The 26,902-nt window shown below is 38.3% G+C and overlaps 1 protein-coding gene and 2 long non-coding RNA genes across 11 annotated transcripts in view; 2 read left to right on the top strand and 1 right to left on the bottom strand.

The window, feature by feature from the left end:
• The first annotated feature begins 1,112 nt into the window (after nt 1-1,112).
• Nucleotides 1,113-3,096, top strand: LOC110939065. The gene is made up of 3 exons (XR_004893996.1): nt 1,113-1,539; nt 1,631-2,590; nt 2,703-3,096. It is a non-coding gene; the product is annotated as an uncharacterized LOC110939065 (long non-coding RNA).
• A 292-nt stretch (nt 3,097-3,388) lies between these two features.
• Nucleotides 3,389-5,730, bottom strand: LOC110941092. Of its 2 annotated transcripts, none has more exons than XR_002593817.2 (4): nt 5,209-5,730; nt 4,862-5,118; nt 4,279-4,351; nt 3,389-3,442 (listed from the first exon to the last, which is right to left on the bottom strand). It is a non-coding gene; the product is annotated as an uncharacterized LOC110941092 (long non-coding RNA). The 2 variants fall into 2 exon arrangements; XR_004893995.1 differs by having other exon boundaries at nt 4,867-5,118.
• Nucleotides 5,731-13,312: 7,582 nt separating this feature from the next.
• The window catches only part of LOC110941090 (ankyrin repeat-containing protein NPR4), a 62,337-nt gene continuing 48,747 nt past the window's right edge, over nt 13,313-26,902 (top strand). Inside the window, exons 1-4 of one of the 8 annotated variants that reach the window (XM_022182706.2) lie at nt 13,313-13,600; nt 15,643-15,984; nt 16,100-16,242; nt 16,638-16,858. In XM_022182706.2, the coding sequence (XP_022038398.2) occupies nt 13,378-13,600; nt 15,643-15,984; nt 16,100-16,242; nt 16,638-16,832 (903 nt within the window). In that variant the 5' untranslated portion in view covers nt 13,313-13,377 and the 3' untranslated portion in view covers nt 16,833-16,858. Of the gene's footprint in view, nt 13,601-15,492; nt 15,985-16,099; nt 16,243-16,637; nt 16,859-26,902 lie in introns of those variants that run through there. The other 7 variants (XM_035990568.1, XM_022182705.2, XM_035990567.1 and 4 more) reach the window with 7 other exon arrangements.

Genomic DNA, 26,902 nt, shown 5'->3' with positions numbered 1-26,902 from the left:
CACCCGTAATCGCTTTGTAAAACACGCAGTACAATGAAAGCTTGATCATACGTATATGGAACAAGGAAAATCTCTTATCTTCATCCATGATTTTAGGTATTTTTGGTATGATTTTGGGGTTTCCGAATTTGGGTTTAGAGAGAGAAAGAGAGAGAGGGAAATTGGCGTGAATTAAGGAGATGTGATCTCTGGCGGTTATTTTTGATTGGTTTAAAACACACATAAGGACGAAATTACCCCTACTCATTTAAAACAATCTATTAAATATAGTTAATTATTACAAGATTGCCATTAATTTAATCTCAACCCTTAAAAACACCAATCGGATGGACAAGATCGCTTCCTAGACTTTCTAGGAAAAACACACTTTCCGTAGGAACCCTACTCTATATATATATATATATATATATATATATATATATATATATATATATATATATATATAGAGAGAGAGAAAGTATAATGTACAAAAACCCTTATCATACTTCACGTACGCGACAAGCCTGTCCGTCAGATATATGTGATTATCACGCATGGAACACATTATCACGCATGGAACTGAATTATCACGCATGGAACTCATGTGTTCAGATTATCACGCATGGAATAAGCTGCTGAAAATAATCACGCATGTGTTAAATAATCACGCATACAATTAATCACGCTTTTAATCCACGACCAGGATTGTCGCGTACGTGAAGTATGATAAGGGCTTTTGTATGTTAACCGCTCTCTCTCTCTATATATATAATATAGAGGAAGGTTAACGTACATTACGGCTTAACGTACATCACGTACGACAGGTAATTACGCACGTTCATTTTAAAATCACGCCCGTTATGACTCAAAAGTCCAAAATCACGCATGTTGAAACACAATAATCACACATATTGAAAACATTAATCAACGCATGTTATAGAACAAATCATGCACGTTGTCGTACGTGAAGTACGTTAAGCCGTAATGTACGATATACTTTTTCTACATATATATATATATATATTATATATACAATTCACATCGTCCTTAACTACAGTAAACAATCCTGGGCGTTCCTTTTTGATCCAACGGTGTTAACTCTTTTCATCTTTCTATAAAAGCCGATCCCTTCTCTCTCTCTGAAACCCTATGCGGAAACCATTCAGCAGATACAAGTCGATGGCCTTCTTCATGTTGAAGGAGCCCGATGCAGAAACCAGATCGGAGCAAAGTTTTGGGAGGTTGTGTGTGCGGAACACGGCATCGATGTCACCGGAAAGTACAGCGGCGACTCTGAACTGGAGGTGGAGAGCCACCATCACTGATGGTGTTCGTCGGTCCAAGTGTGCCTGTGCCTTTCATAATATAAATTGGGTTTTGTTGTTGTCTAAATTAAATGGAACTAGAGCAATCAACAAGAAAAACGTCAACACCCAAGATCCATCGCAGCTGCCGATGCAACCGGCGTTACCGGTGTTTCTCACTGGTCATTGGTCGGATATTTGCTTCCCCCGATCAACAATCATCGTGTCGTTCTCTACCTTGCCGATTGTGATATAGGTAAACACTTTCTAAACTATATACTCATCTCCCTTTTTTCTTTGATTGTGAAACCCTAGAATGAGAGTTTTTCTACTGTTGTGTCGCTCAGACTTAGCGGTGACAGCTGTGGAGATGGAGGTTATGCACATGACACATTTATAGGTGAAGATTAGTACAAAATCCGGTGACAATGTAAGAAAGACGACGGGGAACAAAGATATGTGCGGTGACCTACGATGGTGGCGTGAGTGGCGTAGAGGAGGCTGGATTTTCAAAGATGTGCACGGTGGTCGGTGGCTTCAGTCTTCAGAGATAGTGGTTTAATGAGAGTGTTTGTTGGTGGCGGCAGTGGTGAAGGAAAGAGAGACGAGACTTTAGGGCTTTGTTTTTTTTCTGAAAACAGTAACTCAAAAGGTTTTACAGTGGGCTGGCCCTTTTTGTTGAATGCTTTTGCTTTATATGATCAACCATTAAATAGCCAAATAAAATTAAGTATTCCTAGACAACCGTAATTTTTCTACTTCAAACAACTTATATTTTGCTTGAATATGTTTACTACAAAAAAAGGTGTTTAAGTCGCGCTAAGTGTGTTAACAATTTGCGTCTCATGAACTTCTTCACAGTTAATTAGTCTCATGAGCCACATTAGCGCCTTCAGGTTTGGATTGAGTATCATGTTCTGATATATATACTTAATTTTTAATCCCCAAATGGTTCGAAATGTATGTAACATGTTTCTTTAATTGACCCAGGGAACTTACATGAGAACATAGGTGCTTAGAGCTTGGTTTAAGATGATGATAATGATGATGATGATGTTGTTGTTTAGATATTGTGTAAGAGATGTTGTTAACAAGCTGAAAGAATACAAGTAGTTCAGATGTAGGCATAACCTTGCTAAAAAGAAGAGATGCTGGAGTCAGTGGCGGAGCTTGAATTTTTAAATAGGGGCCCGAAATTAAAAAATAGGGGGCCAGACTCAATACATATAAAACTTTGTAAAATTTTTACCACGAAGCGAAAAAATATGGCTGGAGACTGGAGTTTAGTTTATTGCAGTGAGGTAGATGTAAGTACTTAAATGTTATGTTGGGATTTTGATTTGTTTATCTACTATATTCTGCTGGTGTATTTAGATGTTGTAAAGCTGTGTTTTATTCTTTTTCGTTTTGTCTTTTAAGTTGCTAGGGATTGTTCAGATAACGTCAGGATCATGGATCTACCCAACCCAAGCCGCCAAGCCTATTCCACACTCAGCAAGTCCACTTTTTTTAAGATTAATTTGGTTGTCCTTTAATCTGTTTCTTGTAGTGTTTTAGGCTCATAAGTTGTCTGTAACTTTGTAATTTTGTTCCATTTCTTCACTAATGCATGTTTGGGCTGTTTTGTAGTTGTGGCTGGCCCTGATTTTTAGCATGAGCATTGTCACACTGAAAAGAAAAAGAGATTGAATGAGGCTTTGGTATGTTTCATTCGCATTTACAAATGCCGTCTCTAAGTTATCTTCTTTGGTATATCTTTTTTGGGGTATTTAATTGGGGTCTTTGTGTTTGGCTTTCGGTTCATGACGGAATTCCCCGCGCAACGCGCGGCGGGAAAAACCTAGTATAATAACAATTAGGGTAGACTCTTGTATACAGTAATAAGAAAAACCATCATTTTAGACTGTCACACCCCAACCGATGGCGGAAACATCGGGATGAGACGAAGTGTGTAAAGATTGCTAGAGACGTCATAACACTATGTGACAATATTTAATTAAATTCAAATTTCATTTCAAAACTAAATGTTATACAATATTCAAAAGGAAATAACAACATTGTTTCAACAAATAACATAACAACAAAAGATAGATAAATTTAGGTGTGTATCTAGCCACCCTAAACTTGTTTCATCAATCATCCATACTTCAATAATCAACCTGCAACATGTATTAAAATAGAGTTTCAATGCAAAAGCAAAGAGCGAGTATACAAGTTTGTTTACATAGCATAATAGAATAAAAACTCATATCCAACATGAACATAATAAAATAGTTTCAGCCATGCTAGTTCACGCAGTCCAAGTGATAGCCCAAGTTTCCAATGCGTTAAGTGCCTTTCCCAAAGTTTAACGGGAGGTTATATGTCTCATCCTAACAATACCCCAAAGACTAACGGGGAGGTGCATTACTCCTATAGCTCTAAAATTGGCGGATGTTACAGTCTCCCCTACTTTAGGAGATTTCGTCCTCGAAATCTAAGATTAACGTATTTTCATAAAAATTTAGAACAATCCACATGCCATACTTAGTTAACAAGATTAACGTATCCCTGGCATGTGAATACACAGGTCAACCCATCGAGTATGTTAAGGTGTGGCTTCTTACGAAGTTAATGACAAGTTTACCACATAAAGTTTCACCCAAGTAACACGAATCCAGTATAACGTATTAGCATGCACGTGAAATAAATTCCAAAATTTTTGAAAAGGAACGTTCAATCATAAAATTTCATTGAGAACGAAGAAAATTTGGTAACTACCTCCGAGGTAAGAGAATCACCTCTAGCTCGTTGGTGAAGTTAGAAAGTGAGTGGAGCTAATCATCAAGGTTTGGGAATCACCCCTATCTTGATGATAAGTTTCCATTTTTTTCAAGTTTCATGTTTAAATGGATAGAGTAAGTTTCAAATAAGTTTCAAGTGTCATGTGCGTTTAATATAGAATACATGTTGCACCCAAAGTGTTAAAAGTAAAAATGGGTTCGAGTATACTCACAGAATTGCTAAGTCTTCCGATTATCCAAGTGTCGACGAGTGTGAGGTTAGGATGATGGAACACCGATGTCACCCTATATGGGCAAACGATGGTGCAGGTGTAAGCGGAAATTATGACGGAAGCTTGGGATTGGAATAAAAGTATAACCGGTTGATAAGACATATATATATATATATATATATATTATATAGTTTATTGTAAATATATATATATATATATATATATAAATCGAGCCCATCAAGAGTATTGGACATGAAGTCAAATAAGTCTATATTCATATCTATTTTATAAAAATTAATTGATTTTGATAGATTTCGCTTCATAATATTTACACGTTTCGTTACGGAATTTTTACGAAAAACGGGCAGAGTTTCCTCTGTTTTTGGGCGATCCCGACAATACTAGTTGTCGATAACATTGTCAAAATTCAACAATCAACGAAAAAGTATAAGTTTATACAAGTTTTATAAACACAATAAGTTTACAAGTTCGGATAATTCCATGTTCTACGATTAAAATGGTAAGTTTATCTAAATGTCGATAAATAAATAAATAAAAATATATCGCGTCGTTAAGATCTTACCCAACCTCGTGTTTGACTAGTTGACCCGACTTGACCGAAGGTTGACCAAGTTTGACCCGAAACAGAAACGGGAGAGATCCCGAAGCCCACGTTGACTGTTTGACCGGTTTTGACCTGAACGCCAAATCACGCCTCAAAACCGAACCGAGTTAACCCGAGTTGAGACTGAAACGACACCACTGCCAACACTATCCCCGCCGACACCATTCCCGAAGATGCGGCTCCGGCTGTCATCGGTGACCGGAATCGAACGAAAACTGAAACGAAGTCGGGATTTGGAATCAACCCAGAAATAAATGCAAACTAAAACCGAAACAAAACTGAAATGAAACCGAATCAAAACTTACCAAACAAAACTCGAAACAGATTCTGACCCGAACCGTCTGTGTTGTGAGACTAGAACCGAACAACGAACCGAGATTAAATTTAAAGGGAAACCGGACTGATGTCCACCGGAGTTCATTCCCGTCGGCCGGAACCCGAACCTGAACCACGACCGGACCGCCGCCGCAGACGGCGGTGCCACTGCCGTCGTCGTTCTCCGCTGTCTGTTTCTCTCTCTCCGCTTCTACCTATCTCGAGCCACAACTGACGCCATCCACTTCGCCACCACCGATGGACCGCCGGAGAAAACGAAGGGGTGTGGTGGTGTCGCGTCGGAGAAGGAGAGGGAAAAGGAATCGAGGTGTAGGTGAGTGTGTTGTGGAGGTGATTTAGGGCTTCACCATATTGAAAAAGAATGAGCATGGACTGGTGATTTGTGGATTGGAGAAGGTCAGCTGAAGAAGAAGGAGACCATGCTCCGTTTTGTTTTTTTTTTTTTTTTGTCTGCGCAACTGAAAGAAAAGGGAACACAGTTCTCTTGTATGTGCAAGTGTATAGCTTAGGGTTTTATAAAAAGAGTTAAACATTATAACTAGTTTTTATTCTAGGGTTATATTAAGTGGGTTGGGCCCAGGGCCCCTTAGCGTGTTTTGAGCGGTCCAATAAAATTCTAAAGCCCCTTTATCGACCCGAACGTCGTAGTATGTCGTAATTTATTATTATTATTATTATTATTATTATCATCATTATTTATTTTTAATTGTATTTTATTTATTTTTTTTTAAACAATGGAACACGTAAATACGGGGCGTTACAGTCTCCACTCCTTTAGGAAATTTCGTCCCGAAATTTATTCAGAATGAAGACTTGAAAGGGTTTTGGCACCGAAGAGGATTGTTTAAAATTGAGGCATGTAAGAAGGACAACGGAGGATAATAGGGTATAAGGGTGAACGATTGATCTACTTACGATTATGAGTATAAGAATAGCGTAAGTATCAGATAGACAAAAGTAGCGTTTTAAGAATGAAGCCTCGTCGTGGATAATCAGATATAATACGTTTGTGAGTTGTTTAAGGGTTGTATTAGGTCAAAGGGTCTGCAAAACACTGAATTTCTCATGGCACGTTTTACGAGAGTTTGGTAACATGGTGAAAACACTTATATATAAGAAGTACCAGCGGCGTATCCACCATGTTTTGACCATGTTACGTCCGTTTCGTCTTCGATGTCATGTTACATTCCGTGTATTACCATACGCGGCAGTACACCCTATGGTTCTCATGCGCTTATTACTATAATCCCGTGTGCACCCGCGATTATAACAATCGTCGCATGATCCGCATATCTTGTACTAGTTGCGTATGAATCAAGGTATGCATAAATTTTGAAAATAAGATTGCGAGTGTATAGAAAGGTAGCATAAGCACATTTGTGTTCCAAATAGTATAAGACCAACGCAAGCGAATCCCTCGGGTTTCGCTCGCGTACAGGTGCGAACGTATAAATTTTGAGTAAAAAGCATGAGCATAGTATAAGTTTAAATTTGAACACGCACGTGAGTATAAACACAAAACGCATGCCAGGAGTATGAGTAAAAGTATAAGCATAACGTGTATTAACAACGAGCATAAATGTCAGCACAATTTGAGCACAAACGAATGACGTGAGTATAGACACAATTCGTATAAATGAGAGTACAAACAAAAAGTACGAGTATAATAGAAATCTTATAAACGTGAGTATAAATGCGAGTACGAATATAACATAAATCGTATAAATGAGAGTATAAATGCGAGTACGAGTATAACATAAATCGTATAAAAGAGAGTATAAATGCGAGTACGAGTATAACATAAATCGTATAAAAGAGAGTATAAACACGAGTACGGGTGTGATTACGAGTACAAATATGAGTGTAAACATGAGATGCATGAGTATGGATGTAAATGTGAAAATTTAGTGTAAAACGTGAATGTTTAAATACGAATGGAATGTATGAGTGTATATATATATATATGAGTGTAAACGTGTTTGTATAAGTACAAGTACAAGTATGTCGTTGCGAGTATGAGTATAAATATGAGTACAAGTGTAAGCATACGAACGTATTGTGGGGAGTACGTGTGTAAATATGAGTCAAAGTATAGACACGAAACGTGTCGTGGTAGTTATGAATGAGTATATAAATACGAGGATCATAAAAGACGTGAGAATGTGTCTGAATATGAATACAAGTATAAACATAGCGGTATAAGCGTATACGCAAATTGCATACGTATGAATGTGTATATGATTATAGGTAAAACGTAGGTGTATGAATATGAATTTAAGTATCACGTAAATTGCGTGAGTATAAAGGTGAGTTTGAATGTATACGGGTAAATATGCGTGTATGAGTACAGCTATAAACGAAAGTGTAGGCTGTACAAGTATAAACATGAATATGAGTATAAGAGTAAACACAAGTGTATGAGCATGATTAAAATGTGGGAGCATAAATTTAAGTGTAAAAAGAATATTTGTATAAGTATGAATAAGATGTAGGTGTATGAATATAAGTGTATACGTTCATGCATATTTGACAAATATAAGTATGAGCGTGCATCGTATGAATATGCTAAGCGTAACGTAAATGCATAAATGCGAATATAAGTGTAGACGTATAATTGTATGAATAAGAATAGTACTTGGAACATAAGTGTAACATAATGCATTGTTGTGAGCGAAACGTGGAGTTTTTTTTTTTTTTTTTTTTTTTGAATCAAAACAGGTTAAGTTGTTATGAAATGTAGAATCTAGTTTATGAATGTAAAGAGAGTATAAATCATCCACTATTTATGCAAATAGCACTTTGTAAAAGTATGGGAATGCTACTATGGTTTTAAAAGAATTTACATAGTTGAAAATGTGTCGGTTCTTATGAAGTTTCCTTGCCCACGTGTTTTGAATTTAATTGGCGTATCGAGCGAGGTTTTGAAAAGTTCTTGGGGTCAACAAGCTTGCATCGTTTTAGGTAACTTTTATATTAGAAAGTTTTGAAGTTTATAGATTCTTGAGAAAAAGTTGATCCTTAGAAAAAGGAATTTGGTATACGAAAAAAATGTTTCATTGGTTTTGAAAAGGAATTTTAGTAGATGATTAAATAATATTGCTAATATTTTATAGGTGTGTGCGAAAAAGTTGATTTGATTCTCAATTGAGAATATCAATCTCTAGTTTAATGGCGTGAGAGGAACGTGTTTCAATGTTTACGTTGATTGGTGAATTTGTGGGCAACGGGTTTACTAAACCGACTAGGCTGACAAGTAGTATTTCGTGAAATTTTGAAAATCGAGGAACACGCGTTTATGGTAACATAAAAAATTTTTTTTTGTGTATGCGAGTGATGTGAAAATAGGTTATAGAATAAGAGGTACGTTTAAATAAATAAAGTATGATAAATGATTTAGGTATAAACATAATCGTGTTTATATAATATAGTCTTTTAAAAAAAAAACATTGGTAACGATCACCTAGGTAAGGGAATCACCCCAAATCCGTTGGTGAGGTCGTTGTAAGATGAGAAAAGAAGCGGAGTTAATCGTTAAGGTAAGGAAATCACTCCTATCTCGATGATATGTCTCTACTCATTATTACAAAAGCGTAAATAAATTGCGTGAAATCATGCATGCTAATAATGTATAATCGTGTGAAAAGTAAGAGTATGAGGTGTGCGCAAAATGAAATCTCGAAAAAATTATTCAAATTGTCAAAAGATCAAATATAATAAAGCGTAAGCTCGAATAAAACTTGGATTGTTCCAAACGGAACATTGACTAACCAAAGTGGTCGAAAGATCATTTGAAATTAGGAAACATGCTTTGGCCTAATAGGTGGAATACTCTTGCCGATATCTCAGCTAACGGTACTCACCCTTCCAGTTACTACATGTTCCCAATCCATCGAAAATTCGAGACTTGGCGGGATTTTTGAAAATCAAGGAGTGGAACTAGTCGACAAGGTGCGGGTTTCACCCCTAACTTGACGATTTCGTACCCTAAGTGTGGTTGGTACTCGTCGGGTCAAAATTTAATTTCGACACCTTGACGAGGGTCCACTAGAGTTTGAAATTCCCATTAAGATGTGGATTTCACTCCTAACTTAATGGTGAATTTCGTGCAAAAATAGAATCAAGCAGGATGAGGGTCGTTTACCAAATTGTGGGTTTCACGCCTATTTTGGTAAACTCGTCTCGTTTGTGTAATACGAGTATTTTCAAGTTTAAGAAAAATCGAGTAAAATGCTTTAGAAAAGGGGAGTACGTTAAAGGAATACGCAAACAAACACATAAGAATGCACATCAAGAACGGTACATAAAGAATAGGATAATAAAACAAGTACCAACACATAGAGGTATATGCCAAGAAATCAAGAATGCACATAAAGAATCGAACAATGGAACAAGTATTAACACATAATAAAACAAGTATAGCATGTCAAGTGTTAACGCATAAGTGACATATATGTTTGAAAGATGACACGAGAATAAATAAAGGCAAATAAGATAACATGCAAGTAATTTCAAGCAAAACATAAGAATAAAGCTCTAAAACTATAGACTAGGTTAAAGCATTCCTACTTTTCCTAATTCCCTATAGTTATGGCTCTGATACCAATCTGTCACACCCCAACCGATGGCGGAAACATCGGGATGAGACGAAGTGTGTAAAGATTGCTAGAGACGTCATAACACTATGTGACAATATTTAATTAAATTCAAATTTCATTTCAAAACTAAATGTTATACAATATTCAAAAGGAAATAACAACATTGTTTCAACAAATAACATAACAACAAAAGATAGATAAATTTAGGTGTGTATCTAGCCACCCTAAACTTGTTTCATCAATCATCCATACTTCAATAATCAACCTGCAACATGTATTAAAATAGAGTTTCAATGCAAAAGCAAAGAGCGAGTATACAAGTTTGTTTACATAGCATAATAGAATAAAAACTCATATCCAACATGAACATAATAAAATAGTTTCAGCCATGCTAGTTCACGCAGTCCAAGTGATAGCCCAAGTTTCCAATGCGTTAAGTGCCTTTCCCAAAGTTTAACGGGAGGTTATATGTCTCATCCTAACAATACCCCAAAGACTAACGGGGAGGTGCATTACTCCTATAGCTCTAAAATTGGCGGATGTTACATAGACATAATTACAATAGTGCCATTAATCCAATTTCAATTTCTTTGGCACCCCTTAACAATCAGATTGTTTTATTTTTGTCTTTTTTTGTTTTTTGTTTTACATTAAGTTTACATTTTCAGTCTCATGCTTATATGCTTTATTTTTGGAATAATAATAATTAGGGTAGACTCTTTTCTACAGTAATAAGAAAAATCATCATTTTAGACATAATTACAATAGTGCCATTTCTCCAATTTCAATTTCTTTGGCACCAAATCAGATTGTTTTTATTTTTGTCCTTTTTTGTTTTTGTTTTACAGTAAGTTTAGACATAATTACAATAGTGCCATTACTCCAATTTCAATTTCTTTGGCACCAAATCAGATTGTTTTATTTTTGTCCTTTTTTGGTTTTTGTTTTACAGTAAGTTTACATTTTCAGTCCTCATGCTTATATACTTTATTTTTGGAACTAGAAAAACTGTTTTTTTTTTTGGGTCTTTTGAGTTAAAGCCTTCTTTATAAATTTAAGTTTAGCTACATTTAATGCCACTTAATGGTATAAGTTCATGTTTATCTTTGACATCATTTACGTCACGTGATGATATAAATTTATGTTTGAGTAAATTATGTTTTTGGCCCCTGTGGTTATATCAGTTTTACTATATTGGTCCAAAATAAGAATTTTTAACAGATTTGCCCCCATGGTCCCTATAACTAACCGTTTTGGCCCCTAAATCTAACCAAACCCTAACTCAGGTTAATTATTAGGCACATGACTTGCACATGATGGGTAATATGGTAATTTCACCTCCCCTTTACTTTTACTGATTTATAAAATATAAAAGAAACAATAATTATCATACATACAGAACACACACTCTCTCTCATCTTTCTCTTTGCTCTCTCTCTCCTACCACCACCACCACACCACCACCACCACCACCACCACCACCATCACCACCGCAAAACACAACCTGCAACAATACACCTCCGACTAACACCACTTCAGCCACACCTCTGCCACACCTCAGCCACCACCACATCAATCCCCCTGTCGGTGACCATCACCTCCACCTCCACAACTGCCACACCAATAATGTTTGATCAAAACCCAATAACCATATCCATCCAGATTAAAAAACAAACCCACAAACAAAATCAAATCCAAATTAACGAAAGAATCAAATCAAATCCAAACAAACCCACAAACAAAATCAAACATACACAGGCCTATTTGTGTTATACCTGGATAAATGATCTGAAACAAAATCAAACCCAATAACCATATCCTTTCCACTGTGAGAACCTCCCACCGCCACCTGACCACCGCGCCACCTGACCACCGCCGCTGCCACCGCTTTCCCTTATTCCCGCCGTCTCTCTCTCCTCGTGGCTCCGATTATAAATCGGTTTCGAACGAGAACGAGATTGGGGGTTCATGTGTGTACTCTTCTTGATAAAATTGTGAATCCAAGATTGGGGGTTCATGGCAGAGAGTTTATGAGGGAGAGATAGGTTGTAGTGTTTGGCAGGGGGTCGGTAGCGGAGGTATGGAGTTGACGGTGGTGAGAGAGAGGGGTGTTTATGAGAGAGAGATGGTGGTGATGATACGGTGGAGGAGGTGGTGGTGGTGGTAGGTACGGTGGTGGTGGTGATGATACGGTGATGGTGGTGATGATACGGTAGTAGAGAGAGAGAGCAGAGAGAAAGATGAGAGAGGGAGTGTGTGTGTTCTGTATGTATGTGTGTGTTCTGTATGTATGGTACGGTTGATTGATGGTATGGTGATGATGGTATGGTGAAAGGTCTGGTCTGAAATTAGGGTTTTGAAAGAAGATGGAATCACAGAGAAGATGGAGAAGATGGAATCAGGAAGGAGATGAAGTGGGCTAGGGTTTTATTTATAAACTCATTAAAGGGGAGGTGAAATTACCATATTACCCATCATGTGCAAGTCATGTGCCTAATAATTAACCTGAGTTAGGGTTTGGTTAGATTTAGGGGCCAAAACGATTAGTTATAGGGACCATGGGGGCAGATCTGTTAAAAATTCTTATTTTGGGCTAATATAGTAAAACTGATATAACCACAGGGGCCAAAAACGTAATTTACTCTTTATGTTTTTATTTTAAAATTTTCTCAGTTTTGATTGTCGTTTGTTTACTGTTTAGCATGGTTTTACGACCCCGCACCCGCAACGCAGGGGTTAAACACTAGTTTTAATACAACCAACATTAACCTAAATAAAATTCACCGATAGGGATAGCCTTATGTAGTCAACGTTTGATATTAGACTGTGGGGTATGGGGCGGGGGTTGGGGCGTGGGTTGGCTGAAAACGCCCAAGCCACTACCCCAGGTGGGCTTGGGTTTGGGCGTGGCCCAAGGGGCGGGAGTTCAGGACCGGCTTTAGCCCCATTTAAGTGAAGCGGTGGCTTAGGGCCACCACTTTTCTCAAGGCCTCTCATTTCGTCTGGTTTTGCATATTAGGAATTCTCTTGATACATTTTTATTTGGGTTTACATATAAGGTGGCAGCTATATATTTTCATGGTTTTCGAATGTTAATTGTACATATACGATCCATTATGTTAAAATTTAGTTGCATTTCAACCTTGAGAAACCAAAACTGCAAACACTTTTGTTTATATAAATTAATACTTGTAGTTAATTTTTTCTCTAATGAAAAGGCCTCAGGTTTTTAATTCGCTTTGGGCCTCCGGAATGGTTGAACCGGCCCCTATGTGGCCGGCTCCTATTCGCTTGTTGGCTAGGTCATAGCGGGGCATTTTAAAGTTCAAAATCTAACCGTTTCTGGCAAGTCATGCGGTTCACCCATGCCCCACCATACCCCATGGTGTTATTGTGGTAGCTTTCAGCAATAAAGGTTGCCAGTTGTCTCTAATAAATAATTTGTAGTGACGCTGACTTGACTTGGCTTCACATAATAAATTGCATCTGGTTGTTGTTGTAATATGATCATTTCGGTTGAAACTATTCCTTGTAGCTGAAAAGATGAACACCGCAAGTACAAGCTCTGGTCCTCCTGCAATTCCACTCAACCAGCAAAACGATACTATCGTTCAGATTGTTTCACCAGTACCGGTGCCACCGCCATTACCACCACGATGGAAACCTAAGATTGTTTCACCACCGGTACTACCGTTACCACCACGATGGAAACCTCCTTCATATCTACCTGATGGACCGAACCTACCTCGTTCAGGTCTATTTAACGGTAATTTGTCAACTAGAAGCTCGTGATTAATTTTGTTTGTTTCGTAAGACTACAGGGTGTGGTCATGACCGTTATGGTCATCATGATCCTCCATATCTTCGCCATGTTACCCATTTTTAATCCATCATCCAAAATCACTACCAGGGGCGGAACCATAGTAACATGAGCCGTAGCACGGGCTACGGCTCAACCTCGTATTTGTAGTGTTTTTTTTCCCGGTTTTATATAAAGGACACCCCTAAAAAATACGAGAATATCTCTAACAAAAAAATAGGATACTTAATATTACTAAAATCCCATTTTTTTTTATAAGCTCAAACGTTTTCAACCCGAAATCTTGTAGAATAATTATGCCCGAATGATAAAGTAAGCCAAATTAACAATAATAAAATTGAAAAGAATCCCTAAATATAATTAATAAGGTTAACCCAAGACGCAGAAAGATATTATAGTTGAATAAGTGATCTTGCTCGTCTTATGGTGTAAACCGGAACACATAGTTCTTGTCCCTTGTTTTATCAGGTAGTGAAGCTAACTTTGGTTTTACCAGTTGCAATCGCAACCGTTGAAATATATATATATATATTTTTTTTCTAAATTGAAGCATGTCAAGACGGATTTACGCAATCGAATGGGCCTGGAATATTTGAACAATGCTATAGTTTGTGCGGTCGATAAAATTAAACTTTTGATAAAACAAAAGACGACGATGTGATGGAACGATTTCAAGCTACGAAAAAGAAAGAGGACACATCTATTAGATATTTGTTTACTTTATTTATTATTGTTTTTTTATAATTACCCGGTAAATTTTTTTCAGGATACCCCTAAATTAATGGGCTAGTTCCGCCACTGATCACTACCCTAAGAGCGTGGTGATGACCCAAACCACTATTCTCTTATTTTAATTTATTTTTGTGAAAAGGAAAGGGAGAAATTAAAAAAAGGAAAGGAGGTCCATGGTTGCCATAGTTTAATCCATGCCAAACATGGTGGATGGGACAAGGGGGTGGTATAGCAATCCATTAATGATCCTACTTGACGATTGATGACCCAACCCATGCCCCCCACACCCTTTAGCCTAAGATCTCTTATACGGTTTGATATATGTGAATGAAACTAGTTATTTCCTTGAACGAAATTGATGCAATGGGTTCTACTTTTGTAGAATAAAAATCTATATTACTATATAACTACTTTGCAGCTTCGATTTTTCTTTATTTCTTTTGCTTAAAGTTATAAAAATGACTTCCCGAATGGGAGTAAAAGTTCCTCAAGTTAAAGTTAAAGATACGATTGCTTTATTTGATAATAACCAACCCTATGGATAACTTCCATATGAAACGGTGTGTCTTAACCAACCACCTAAACTTAGGGATATATACATAATATATAAACTTAGGATAGGAGTTGGCCAGAAAGTCCAAATTTCCTAAAAAGTGTAAAAAGTCATAAAACACCATAATGTCAACCATAAAACACACCAAAAACCCACAAATAATATGATGAAGATTACTAAAACATCATGTATGTGGGTTTTGTGTTGTGTTTTAGATGTTAAGGCTCTGATTGTGGAATGACAAATATTATTGTGTTTTATGTTGTTTAGCATTGTGTGTTTTATATTCATAGTTCTACGATGGTGTGTTTGAAGTTTTTATGGACTATTAGAGTTTGAATATGGTGTTTTAGTAATATTCATTCTATTATTTGTGAGTTTAGATGTGTTTTATGCCTGAAATTATTGTGTTTTATGACTTTTTACACTTTTTAGGAAAAACACACTTTCCGTAGGATCCCCACTCTATAAACTTAATACATATTTACTTACTATCATAATGCACACATTATTGCCAACAAAACAATGTTTGATAAAAATGTTCAAACTGAAGATAGATGGAGATACATCGCCGTTGGTGTTTCTCTTTATGAAGCAGCAACCAAAGGAGATTGGAAGGCCGCTAAACCAATTCTTGACGAACACCCCGATGTGATACGTTTTGCTATCACCGAAAATTATGATACCCTGCTTCACATTGCAGCTTCAGCAGAAAGCACCAATGCTGTGGAAGAATTTGTGACAAAACTAGTACAGTTGATGGAAAGTGAGGATTTGGAGCTACAAAATCAGAATTACAATACTGCCCTCAGTTTAGCAGCAGCAGCAGGAAATGTAAAAACAGCAATGATAATGGTGGAAAAGAATCCAGGACTGCCGGAGATCCCAGGTAATAATAGAGCAATGCCACTTTATACGGCAGCATTGTTTGAAAAACCCCTCATGGTGAGGTATTTGTATGACTATATGAGAAGGAGAGGCAATTATATGTCAGATGATAATCACCGTTCGGTCCTAGAAAAATGTATTGAAGCTGATATCTTTGGTAAGTAGTTCTTACATGTTGGTATTTCTTCTTGCTCTTTTTCACAAAATTTTTTGTCCATACAATTTTATGCATCAACCTATACTATTTCTCTCATAATCTGACTCTTCTGTAGATGTTGCTATAAAAATAATTGAAGATCGCCCCGAACTAACTTATAAGAAGGAGTTACTTAGCGATATTCTCATAACTTTGGCTCAGAAGACTGATGCATTTGAAGGAACAAAACTAAATGTGGTTTTAAGAATCCTCATGGATGTATATGCTCCTTACTTATTTTCTTTGCTTCATTATACTTGCTGACACATATTCATTCATTAGACCATGTGTAGTGGTAAGTTGGTATAATGCCCACACCATGGGGCATTATCCGACACGTGGCATCCTAGTCACACTTAGGCATTATAGCAAAAAGTGGCGTAGTGGGGCATTATGCCAATAACCCCCATTCAATCATTTCAGAATTAATTTTTTTTAACTTAAATACTTCATTAATTTAAAAAAAAATTACATTACTTGATATTAAAAAAAAAAAAACTGAAAAAAAAAACTGAAAAAATAAAATAAAGTTAAAAAAAATGATATCTAAACTACAGGGACCAAACTTGTCAAAACCAAACCTTTTAAACCCATCTTCTTCTTCACGGCTACAGGGACCAAAGTTGCAGGTTTTCCGGCAACATTTTCCGGCTAACCACACACCCATTTCCGGCACAATCATCTCCTTCCGGCACAATTTCCAGGTGTGTCCATCTGATTGGATGGTGAAATGGGTGCACAGCGTTTTAAATAAAACGCCGAACTCATTTTTTTTTCAAAAAATAAACGCCCCAAAACGCCTAGCGTAGTGGGGGCCGGGCGTTTTCCGGCGTTTTCAGGCGGTATCAGGGTGAAGAAACAGTGATCTAATTAAGGAGTTAATTAGATTGGTTTATGTTCCATTCATGATGGTTAATCTTCTTAAGGATATTTGAGCTCCGACTTGGTAATCAATCCTGCAAAACAGAACACCGTTACTCGTTAAGAGGGGAATGTGGGGGTTTCCCTCTTAACCAGGCTCCGGCGTGAGAATAAGCGACCGCTTTGAGAGTAATTAAGTGTAAAGAGTGAGAGTAGAGGGAATCGAATGTTTAACCTGTGGAATGAGGTCTCTATTTATAGTCGGAGAGGTGTAAGAGGTTATGGGCTGATGGGCCTTGGGCCATAAACGGACAACATAACGGATATGCTCTTTGCCTTGCTGGCATCGACCGCTTAGTGGCTTCTAGACGTTCGTTGGTGCTGGCGCACCTTGACTGGAGCCACGTGTCATTGTTGTCGGCCTTGTTGTCCTTCTGTCATCATCAGACAAGTGGAGATCGTGGGACAGTTGTCTCCGTCGCTTGATTGGTGCCATGTAGGCGTCCTTGTGTACTTTTCTTCAGGCGATCGTGGCGCACGATTGACCAGAGCCTGCTGGACGCTCATTGACTCCTTTTACTGCCACTTGTACCCTGTGTACCACTGTAGGTAGCTGTGTGCTTCCCTACTGAGTGGTTCTTGTTGGACAGCAACTAACCCGCGCGGGGTTAGTGTGCTCATTTATACCATTATTTATGCTAAGTGTTGATATCTGAGCTTCTTGTCTGCCTTGCCTCGCGCGAGATAGATCATAACGTGATGTAGGCTGCGCGAGGACATTGGTAACAAGTTTGTTACAATAAGGAGTATGGTCCCGCGCGTAACCTGGGCAGAGGTTTGCGCGGCTTTTTGGGACCATACCCCTTCAAGTCCCCCCAGTCCAGTGCTGCACCATGCGCAACGCAAGTGGTTGGAGCTCTGGACTTAATAAAAATAAGGGAAATAGGAGTGAAGGGAGATGCTCTTTTGATCTTGATTGGTGTGGCGCATGTGGAAATTGTTGTTTTCAGTTGCGCAAGTACCATTCAAGTCTTGCTCGATTTAGCTCGCGCGGCTCTTGTAACTTCTGTATGAAGCTACTTGTAACGTTTATGGCGGGAAACTTCGAAATTTGAACTTCTGACAGGTTGGTGAGATAAGTCGCTGAGAGCGACGTTTGAGTTGACCCCTGGCATGGATGTCATCATGCCGCCTGCGGCGGTTGCACTTCATGTCAGGAGAGTGAGGCCCACGCGCGCGTGGTAACCGTCACCCCTGGTTTTCCGCTTGACGTGGCAACCTCTCGTTGGTTAGCCTAGCGGCGAACGCGGCACGGTTACCCATCGCATTAAATGCGATGGGTATATATATCCGAAGGGAAGGTGAGAGACTCTCACTTCTCTTGTCGTAGTAACTATCCGTTTCCTCTCTTGTATCGCGCGTGTCTTGTACGCTTAAACGTCTTGTAGGGGGAGGCCTGTTGATTCTGCCTTGTATATTGGCTGGTGGGGGCATTTGGCGCACCCCCTGACTCTGAGGGGTGACCAAGGACGGTTCTGCCGTCAAAACTGCTTGCTGCGCGATGAGCGATTGGTATGCTGCATTGATGGTGGCGATGTTCTTGGCATACCACGAGGCTGGGGTTTCGCCTTCTGGTAAGCCAAGTAATGCAGATACATTTTGAGGTGGCGCTGTGTTCGAAGGTCCTTCTCCGTTGTTCCCTGGGGTGACCACTTGGGTGATGCGGGTGAAGCTCCCGCGCGGACCCCCAGTATTGTTGATTTCAACTTCGCCGATTTCTTCGATTTGTTGGGCTTGGAAGTTTTGGATTCCTTCACCCAACGCCGTGTTAGAGTTGGTTCCGAAACCGAACTCTGGGATGATTCCTTGACCAGTCATAGTCGAAGGAAGAAAGAGATGTCAAAGGCTCAAATAAAAAGAAGATGAGGGTGGTTATAGAAAAAATCGGTGGGCGCCAATGAAGAAACAGTGATCTAATTAAGGAGTTAATTAGATTGGTTTATGTTCCATTCATGATGGTTAATCTTCTTAAGGATATTTGAGCTCCGACTTGGTAATCAATCCTGCAAAACAGAACACCGTTACTCGTTAAGAGGGGAATGTGGGGGTTTCCCTCTTAACCAGGCTCCGGCGTGAGAATAAGCGACCGCTTTGAGAGTAATTAAGTGTAAAGAGTGAGAGTAGAGGGAATCGAATGTTTAACCTGTGGAATGAGGTCTCTATTTATAGCTGGAGAGGTGTAAGAGGTTATGGGCTGATGGGCCTTGGGCCATAAACGGACAACATAACGGATATGCTCTTTGCCTTGCTGGCATCGACCGCTTAGTGGCTTCTAGACGTTCGTTGGTGCTGGCGCACCTTGACTGGAGCCACGTGTCATTGTTGTCGGCCTTGTTGTCCTTCTGTCATCATCAGACAAGTGGAGATCGTGGGACAGTTGTCTCCGTCGCTTGATTGGTGCCATGTAGGCGTCCTTGTGTACTTTTCTTCAGGCGATCGTGGCGCACGATTGACCAGAGCCTGCTGGACGCTCATTGGCTCCTTTTACTGCCACTTGTACCCTGTGTACCACTGTAGGTAGCTGTGTGCTTCCCTACTGAGTGGTTCTTGTTGGACAGCAACTAACCCGAGCGGGGTTAGTGTGCTTATTTATACCATTATTTATGCTAAGTGTTGATATCTGAGCTTCTTGTCTGCCTTGCCTCGCGCGAGATAGATCATAACGTGATGTAGGCTGCGCGAGGATATTGGTAACAAGTTTGTTACAATAAGGAGTATGGTCCCGCGCGTAACCTGGGCAGAGGTTTGCGCGGCTTTTTGGGACCATACCCCTTCACAGGGGGAGAACACGCCCCAGTACGCTTGGTCTTATGCTTGAGATGTGTGGGTATTGTTAGAAATAATTATTGATTTATCCAAACTTATCCTATGTTAGCTTTAGTGACCACTTATCCTAAATATATAAATACATGTAATCACAATCATTTGAACATAATGAAAACTTTATATTTTTTCGAAACTCTCGCTCTCCATCTCTAACAATTGGCATCAGAGCCAAATTGTAGACAGCCTTACCTTTAACCTGTATGAATAGAGATGTTGCTTGTAGTGAGAGCCACGGATCGATAGTAGTTTTGCATCAATCCTTGGACATAAGACATATAACACTCACCATTCAGGACAAAAACCGATTAGTGAATGTACCCTTTTGTCTTTCAGCTATCAACGCCACCATATGATACATGATTAACCGTCCTCAGCTTTTAACGTTATTTTCATGAAATTAGTAAAATAACGTTAAAATTAATGCACTTTCACTTTTGCCCCCGGATGACTCACACATATATACATTATATGCGCATACCGCAAGCGGGGCGTACAGAGCCAAAGATCTTGAACCTGTGAAATCGTTCGTGAAGAACCGAAAGATACCGAGTGACTCGATATCGATTGTGAAGAAGAGAACCCCTGTTACGATTCCTTTTCCCGTTTTTATTATCTGTGCAACAAAATCGCATTGAGAGGATATATCTGATTGAAATATTGCAACCCTGTTCTTCAAAGTGCAAGTACAGCGATTGTACAATAATATCCATAACATACCGAAACGATCAGAGGACGTATCTGATCATTCTCACTTCAAACAAACAAGAACAGAATTGAACGGAATTGTTTTAAACCGTCGCTGGAAAACGTTTTTACGAATCCCCTGTTTTATTAAAAAAAAGTTGAAAAATCAGATTTTTTAATCGAATCAATCAAGGGTGTACTTGATTGTTGTTGTTGTTTGAACATTAAAGACGAAAAGAATCAAAGGATATATTTGATTCAGATTCATCGGAAGGGTTACTCCGGTGAAAATTTTCCTTGTTCACTGTGGTTTCCGATTTGGCGCTGGAATTTTTTCTCAAAGTTATCATTCAAATCGAATGATTATTCGATTGTTGATCATCATATTTGGACAGAATCATCATTAAAACGGTTAGCTAAACAACTTAAACATTAGAATTTCGTTATATTTTGATTCATATAGAAACCGTTTTGGCGCAAAACTGTGATCATAGGATTCCGATCACCGTTGTTTGCCGGAAAAATCTTTAAGAACAGAATCGTTCTTATAAACAGAAAATTAGAAACTGTTTAGGAATTTGAAATCATCTGGATTTCTAAAAAACTCGATTTCAACAGAAAACGTTTTTGAAGTTTTATTAGAAGTTTGACTTTTTGAAAGTCAAAATTGACTTGATTTTGACGGTAATAGTAAAACCAGAGAAGTTTTTTTTTTTTTTTTTTTTTTTTTTTTTTTTTTAACGGACGACAAAAAACTTTTATTCATTAGAGTAAGATGCTACACTCCATAATTTTTTTTAAACGAGAACTTCATTAACACACGCCAAACCTGAAAACCGGGACGACAACAAACAAACAACACAACTTACAATTACAAAACGTTTTTGACTTTTTGAAAGTCAAAATTGACTTGATTTTGACGGTAATAGTAAAACCAGAGAAGTATTTTAAAACAAAACGTTTTTGAATTTTGATTGTGCCTTGACCGAAAGTTTGAAAGACAGCAGAAATTGTTTTCTTCAAGAGTCAAAGCCCATTTATTATTTTCAATTATTTTGAGTACAAAGTTTTATTTTAGGATAAATTACATTTTGAGTCTTAAAAAAAAAATTACTTTTTGAGTAGATATGATTTAGTGGTTTTCACCACCGGAGTCCAAAATTAAAATGTTTAACATCATGAGTCCCTATAGCCACTTTTCTTAATAATTTGAGTCCAAATTTCTAAGACTATCTGCCAAGTCTGTTAACTATGAGGGTAATTTGGTCATTTACACACAAAGTACAAGTCTTATATGCACATTAGTACAATGAAAAAGTCTTTAATGCATAAACCTTTAATATATAATATAAACACACCCACTGCCACTGCCATTCATCATCGCAACCGCCCTAACACCTTCTGCAACTCCTCTGCAGAGATCAAACCATTCTTATCAATATCAAACACCAAAAACGCATCTCTCAAACTCTCCAACACCTCATTTGAATCAATATAATCGTATTCAGCTCAATAAACTCCTGCAGGTCAATGAATCCGTCACCGTCAGCGTCCACAGAGTTGATCATGCTCTTCGGTTCGTGTGGTCTCGATCTGGATGCGAGAGTTGTTGACGGACGGTGAAACGACGCCATTGTGCCTGTTTTCGGTGCCGGATTTCTTTTTCCGGTGGAATAAGTTCTTCAGTCCCATGGATAGGATGGTTGAAAGATGAATTTGTGAAATTTGAACGATCTGATATGAATTTGAATGATTTGAGATGAATTTGAATAGATTGCACGGTGAATTTATGAAACTGAAAGGATGTGGCGGTTGATTTTGCAAATGATAATCAATTTCGATGTGATATTGGAAGAATTTGAAAGGATTTGGGGATTTTATGAAACCCTAACTTGTCGCCCCAAAAGGTTATAATTTATATAAAAAGTTAAAGGGTGGTGTGCCAGATCGCTGCTGTATTATAGGTGGTGACGATGGAAGTGCAGCGGTGGTGGGTGGTGTGGTGTTGTGTTGATGGTGGAGGTAAGACGGTGGTGGAGGGTTTTCAATAGCGGTGGTAAGACGGTGGTGGGTGGTGTGGTGGTGACGGTGGTGGTGTTGATGGTGGTGGTGGGGGGGGATGTAGGTGGTCTAGAGAAAAAAAAGAAAGATGAGAGAGAGATGAAGGTGCAAAATGTTTAGATAGAGAAAGAGATAGGGGGGATATATAAAAGAGGGAGAGAGAGAGAAATCTAATAATAATTTATTTTTTTATTTTTTAACTATAAGTGTATTTTTGTCATTTAACAACACTTAACCAAAAAATTCTAACAGTGTTAAAAATTTGGACTCAAATGGTTAACAAAAGTGGCTATAGGGACTTAGGGCGTTAAACGTTTTGATTTTGGACTTAAGTGGTTAAAACCACTAAAACACAGAGACTTAAAAAGTAATTTACCCTTTATTTTATAATAACATGTTTTATCAATTTTAAAAACCACTTTCTCAAAATCATTTTATAAGGAATTATTTTACCAAATATATTTACCAAAGGGATGGGTAGTCTGGATTCTGATAAATTTGATTATATTTGGTTAATTTACCGAAGGGACGGGTTGTCACACCCCAACCGATGGCGGAATCATCGGGGCACGGCACTGAGCGAAACAGATTGTTCAGAAGTTTCCACAACAACTATCATACAATTCAGTTATATAACACGTCCCATACCGTGTCCCAAATAATAACAAGTTATCATAGAAATCAACTAAACAATATGGGAACTGTTCCGACAACTCAAATTCTTAATTATTACAGACCGAATTAAAATATTGTTTTAAGACCTCTAGACGGCTATCCGTAAATCTTACTGACTGCAGGTGCCAGTACAAGATCTACAGATAATTATGGCCCTGGGGCAGGTACGTGGACACTGTCTTAAGGTCACAGGCTCCTAGAAGCTTATTATTGCCTCGCTTCCCTAGCACGCTAGTAGCTTAAACACCTGTCACATACGTTAAAATAAAAGTCAATACATATAATGTAAAGGTGAGTACACAAGTTTGATATAGCATATAGAGTTCGAATAGTTTACGCATAACCAAGCACGTACACAAGGGAAAACGATGCATGTAAATTATCAACATGGGACCATCGATACCAACGACTTCGAGTTGACTGTCCGAGACAGTTCGCAATACATGATTACCACCGTAATCCATGCAAGTAATTGTCCTTAGCAACCCCCGTGGGAACGGGTGCTGAGTCCAAACTATAGTACTATGTTGCTAAAGCAGGTAGATAGCACTCCACGTGTAAACATAATAAACAGCAGTCATTTAGACAAGTAATACATGCAAATAGGTTAGCGTTCAAATAGTTTGTGTTGTTTGTGAATTTGATAGATTACGTATGTAACACCCAAAAGTGCTGAAAGCAAAAAGGGATCGAGTATACTCACAGTGGTTGATCGTGGATTGAAGGGAGCACTGAGAATAGGTTAGCCTGAATAGTTCGATAACACAACGATGAGTAACGCGGAAAAGTAAACAATGTACTTGGATCGAGTAGGCCATTCGATCGGACAGCAGTTCGATCGAGTGGGCTGTTCGATTGGTTTGAAAATCCGTTCGAACATCCATTCGATCGGCCGGCTGGCTCGATCGGCTGGTTCCTTCAAGTGGATTGTTTCTTCCTTTGATGTGAAGGATGTGTTTGTGTATGATGGTTTGTACTACCTTTCAGGTTGGCCGATCGAACAGCTGTTCGATCGGTTAGCCCAACCGATCGGCTAGCACTTCATTGTTTTCAAATATGTCACTCGATCGGCTGGCATGCTCGATCGGGTGACATTCCAATGTTTCGAAAAGTCTAAGTGTTTTGAAGTATAGTATCTCATGATTCGAGCAGTAATGATTACAATCGAGTGGCGTAGTCGATCGAACAGTACCTCGTCAATACTACACTTCATGAGTTTGTGGGACTAAGTGCTAGTCGATCGGTTAGCCTAGTCGATCGGCTGGCATAGTCGTTCGGTTGGGCTGTTCGATCGAACAGCCTAGCTGTCACACCCCGACCACGTGTAACAACAAAACGTGGCGGAAACGTCGGGGAGTGTTGTAACAGAATCATTGTTTCATAACACATGGAAATTTAAATATTGTTTTATTGATTAAATGAACTCGTTGTTCTATTACAATCATATAAGTACAACTACGATCTTCCAAGTTTTAAAGTTGCTAAGGCACGAGTCCATCCTAAATGTAGCATGTATCAACAATCATCTCAAGACAGCACCTGAAACATGTGTAAAAATAGGTACGTCAGCATAAAAATGCCTGTGAGATACATAGGTTTTGTGAAAACGGAGTTCATGACTTATGTTTGAGAAAATGTTTAGTCATGAACTTTGTAAATTTGCTTTGTCTTGTAAATCATTTGAAAAACGATAGGATCAGATGATATGTATAAATAAGAGAATAATGTATGGTTAACTGAATAACCATGTAAAATGAGTTTATATAAGTTAAGTTGTTTGAAAAACAATGTTTTAATAAAACGTTTATGGTATATATAAAATATACCTTGGTTTTAAGAAAGTTGAATAAGTAATATATTAAAATATATTTCAGTTCCAATATTGTTAACCCAAGTGTACTAAATAACGCCACGATATGTAATGCAATGAAAACACTTATATATAAGAAGTACCAGCGGCGTATCTACCATGTTTTCATCACATTACACTCGTTCCGTTATCTAAACACTAACCAAAACCAAATCATTTGATAGATAGTATATTAAATATACTTTAGTTGTTCAAAATAATAGTTTTCAGTAGTATATTACAAGTATACCTTGGATTTATAAATAACACATTAAACCATGATTTAGTTTTGTAACTAACATATCAGTATATGCTTTGGATGTGATAAATAACATATTAAACTATTTTTTAGTTATGTAAGTAACATATCACAATATGCTTTGGATGATTACAAAATATATGTTGGTTCTGTACAATACCACACATGAGAGTATATCAAATTATACTTTTTGGGAGTATATCAAAATATACTTTAAAGGTGCGATTTAAGAATTCATTCAGACCTAGTGCATCAAACTACACCTTTGAGACTATAAGGATACCACAAAGGAAATCCCTATTTGGATGGAGAAACAAATTGGTTTCAGACATTCCATGACAACAGGAATGGGGTGTCTAGTCCTATAGCGCTATATCATACTACCAATCGGTCTGGTGAACAAAATAAGTACTATTCCAACAATTACTTTTGTAATTTTTGAGAAATCAGTGTTTAAACCATAGATAGTCATTTAGTTTGTCAAAAGATAAATACTATCATGTATAATCAATTATACTTTGAAATCATGAAAATAACAGATAGGTACACATGCTTCACCCCAAAACAGTTCAGAAAACAGTAAAAGAGGGGTTCAATGTACTCACCTGAGATTGCTTTGGATTCCTTGTATAATAACCGGATAATGCTAAAGATCACGGAATATCAACGGCACCTAATAGGTAGCTTATGTTAATATACCGGACCAAATCGGAAGGATCGGACAGTACGCGGGTTCGTAAACCAAACGAGTATGGAGACTCGTGTAATATGGCTTAGCAAAGCCTACATACTAAAATGAAACCTAATCTAAGTGCTTACGGTCCATCACGACCCGTTTAGGTAGCTTATGCTACCCTAACGCGTCGTTCGCGTAGGACGCGTTCGGAACGCCTAACATTGCGACCACACGGTATAACCTCGGGAGGTTATAGCTATGGTCACCTAATGTGTTTGGTCGGGTCCTAATGACCGACCAAATGGGTCGGGTTCGAAAGTATAAGCGATGGTTTAAATCGCTTACCTTACGACCCTATATAAGCACTAAACTAAAAGTGACGAGCTAAGCATGTTAGAACATGCTTAACTAAGTTTAGAAACAGGTTTGGCATCAAAACAAACGGCTTTGATGCCCACGAGTAGTTTGGTTACAAAATACGCAAGAATGCGCATTTTGGCCGAAACTACGACTCGTCACTGAGCCTAGATAACGTGGTAATCAGGAGGTATGGTCACTATGGACCATAACCATCGTGATCACGCTCACGTTATGAAGTTCCATGAACTTCACATTGACCAAAAGCTGGTCAATGCAGAAAGTCAACAAAACGTTGACTTTCGGACTCGAAAAGCGAATAAAAGAGCGAAAGAAGACTTACGGAGGGTCCCCGAGTGCTAATCAAGACCAAGTAGCTCAGGTATGAAACAATGGTTTCAACTTAGAGCTCTAAGATCTGATTTTGTGAATTTTACACTAAAGGGGGGGGTATTTATAGGAAAAGTGGAACCGTTAGGATCGTTTTATCGAATATCGTGCCTTGATCTCGTGCGTACATGTGTCCAAGTGGATAAGTTCAGTGAACTTGACCCTTGGCTCTTCGTTGGGT

Source organism: Helianthus annuus, chromosome 5, assembly GCF_002127325.2.
Source record: "Helianthus annuus cultivar XRQ/B chromosome 5, HanXRQr2.0-SUNRISE, whole genome shotgun sequence".
NCBI classification, from domain to species: Eukaryota; Viridiplantae; Streptophyta; class Magnoliopsida; order Asterales; family Asteraceae; genus Helianthus; species Helianthus annuus.
Note: the sequence above shows the minus strand (reverse complement) of the source record. Positions and strands in the feature narration are given on the sequence as shown.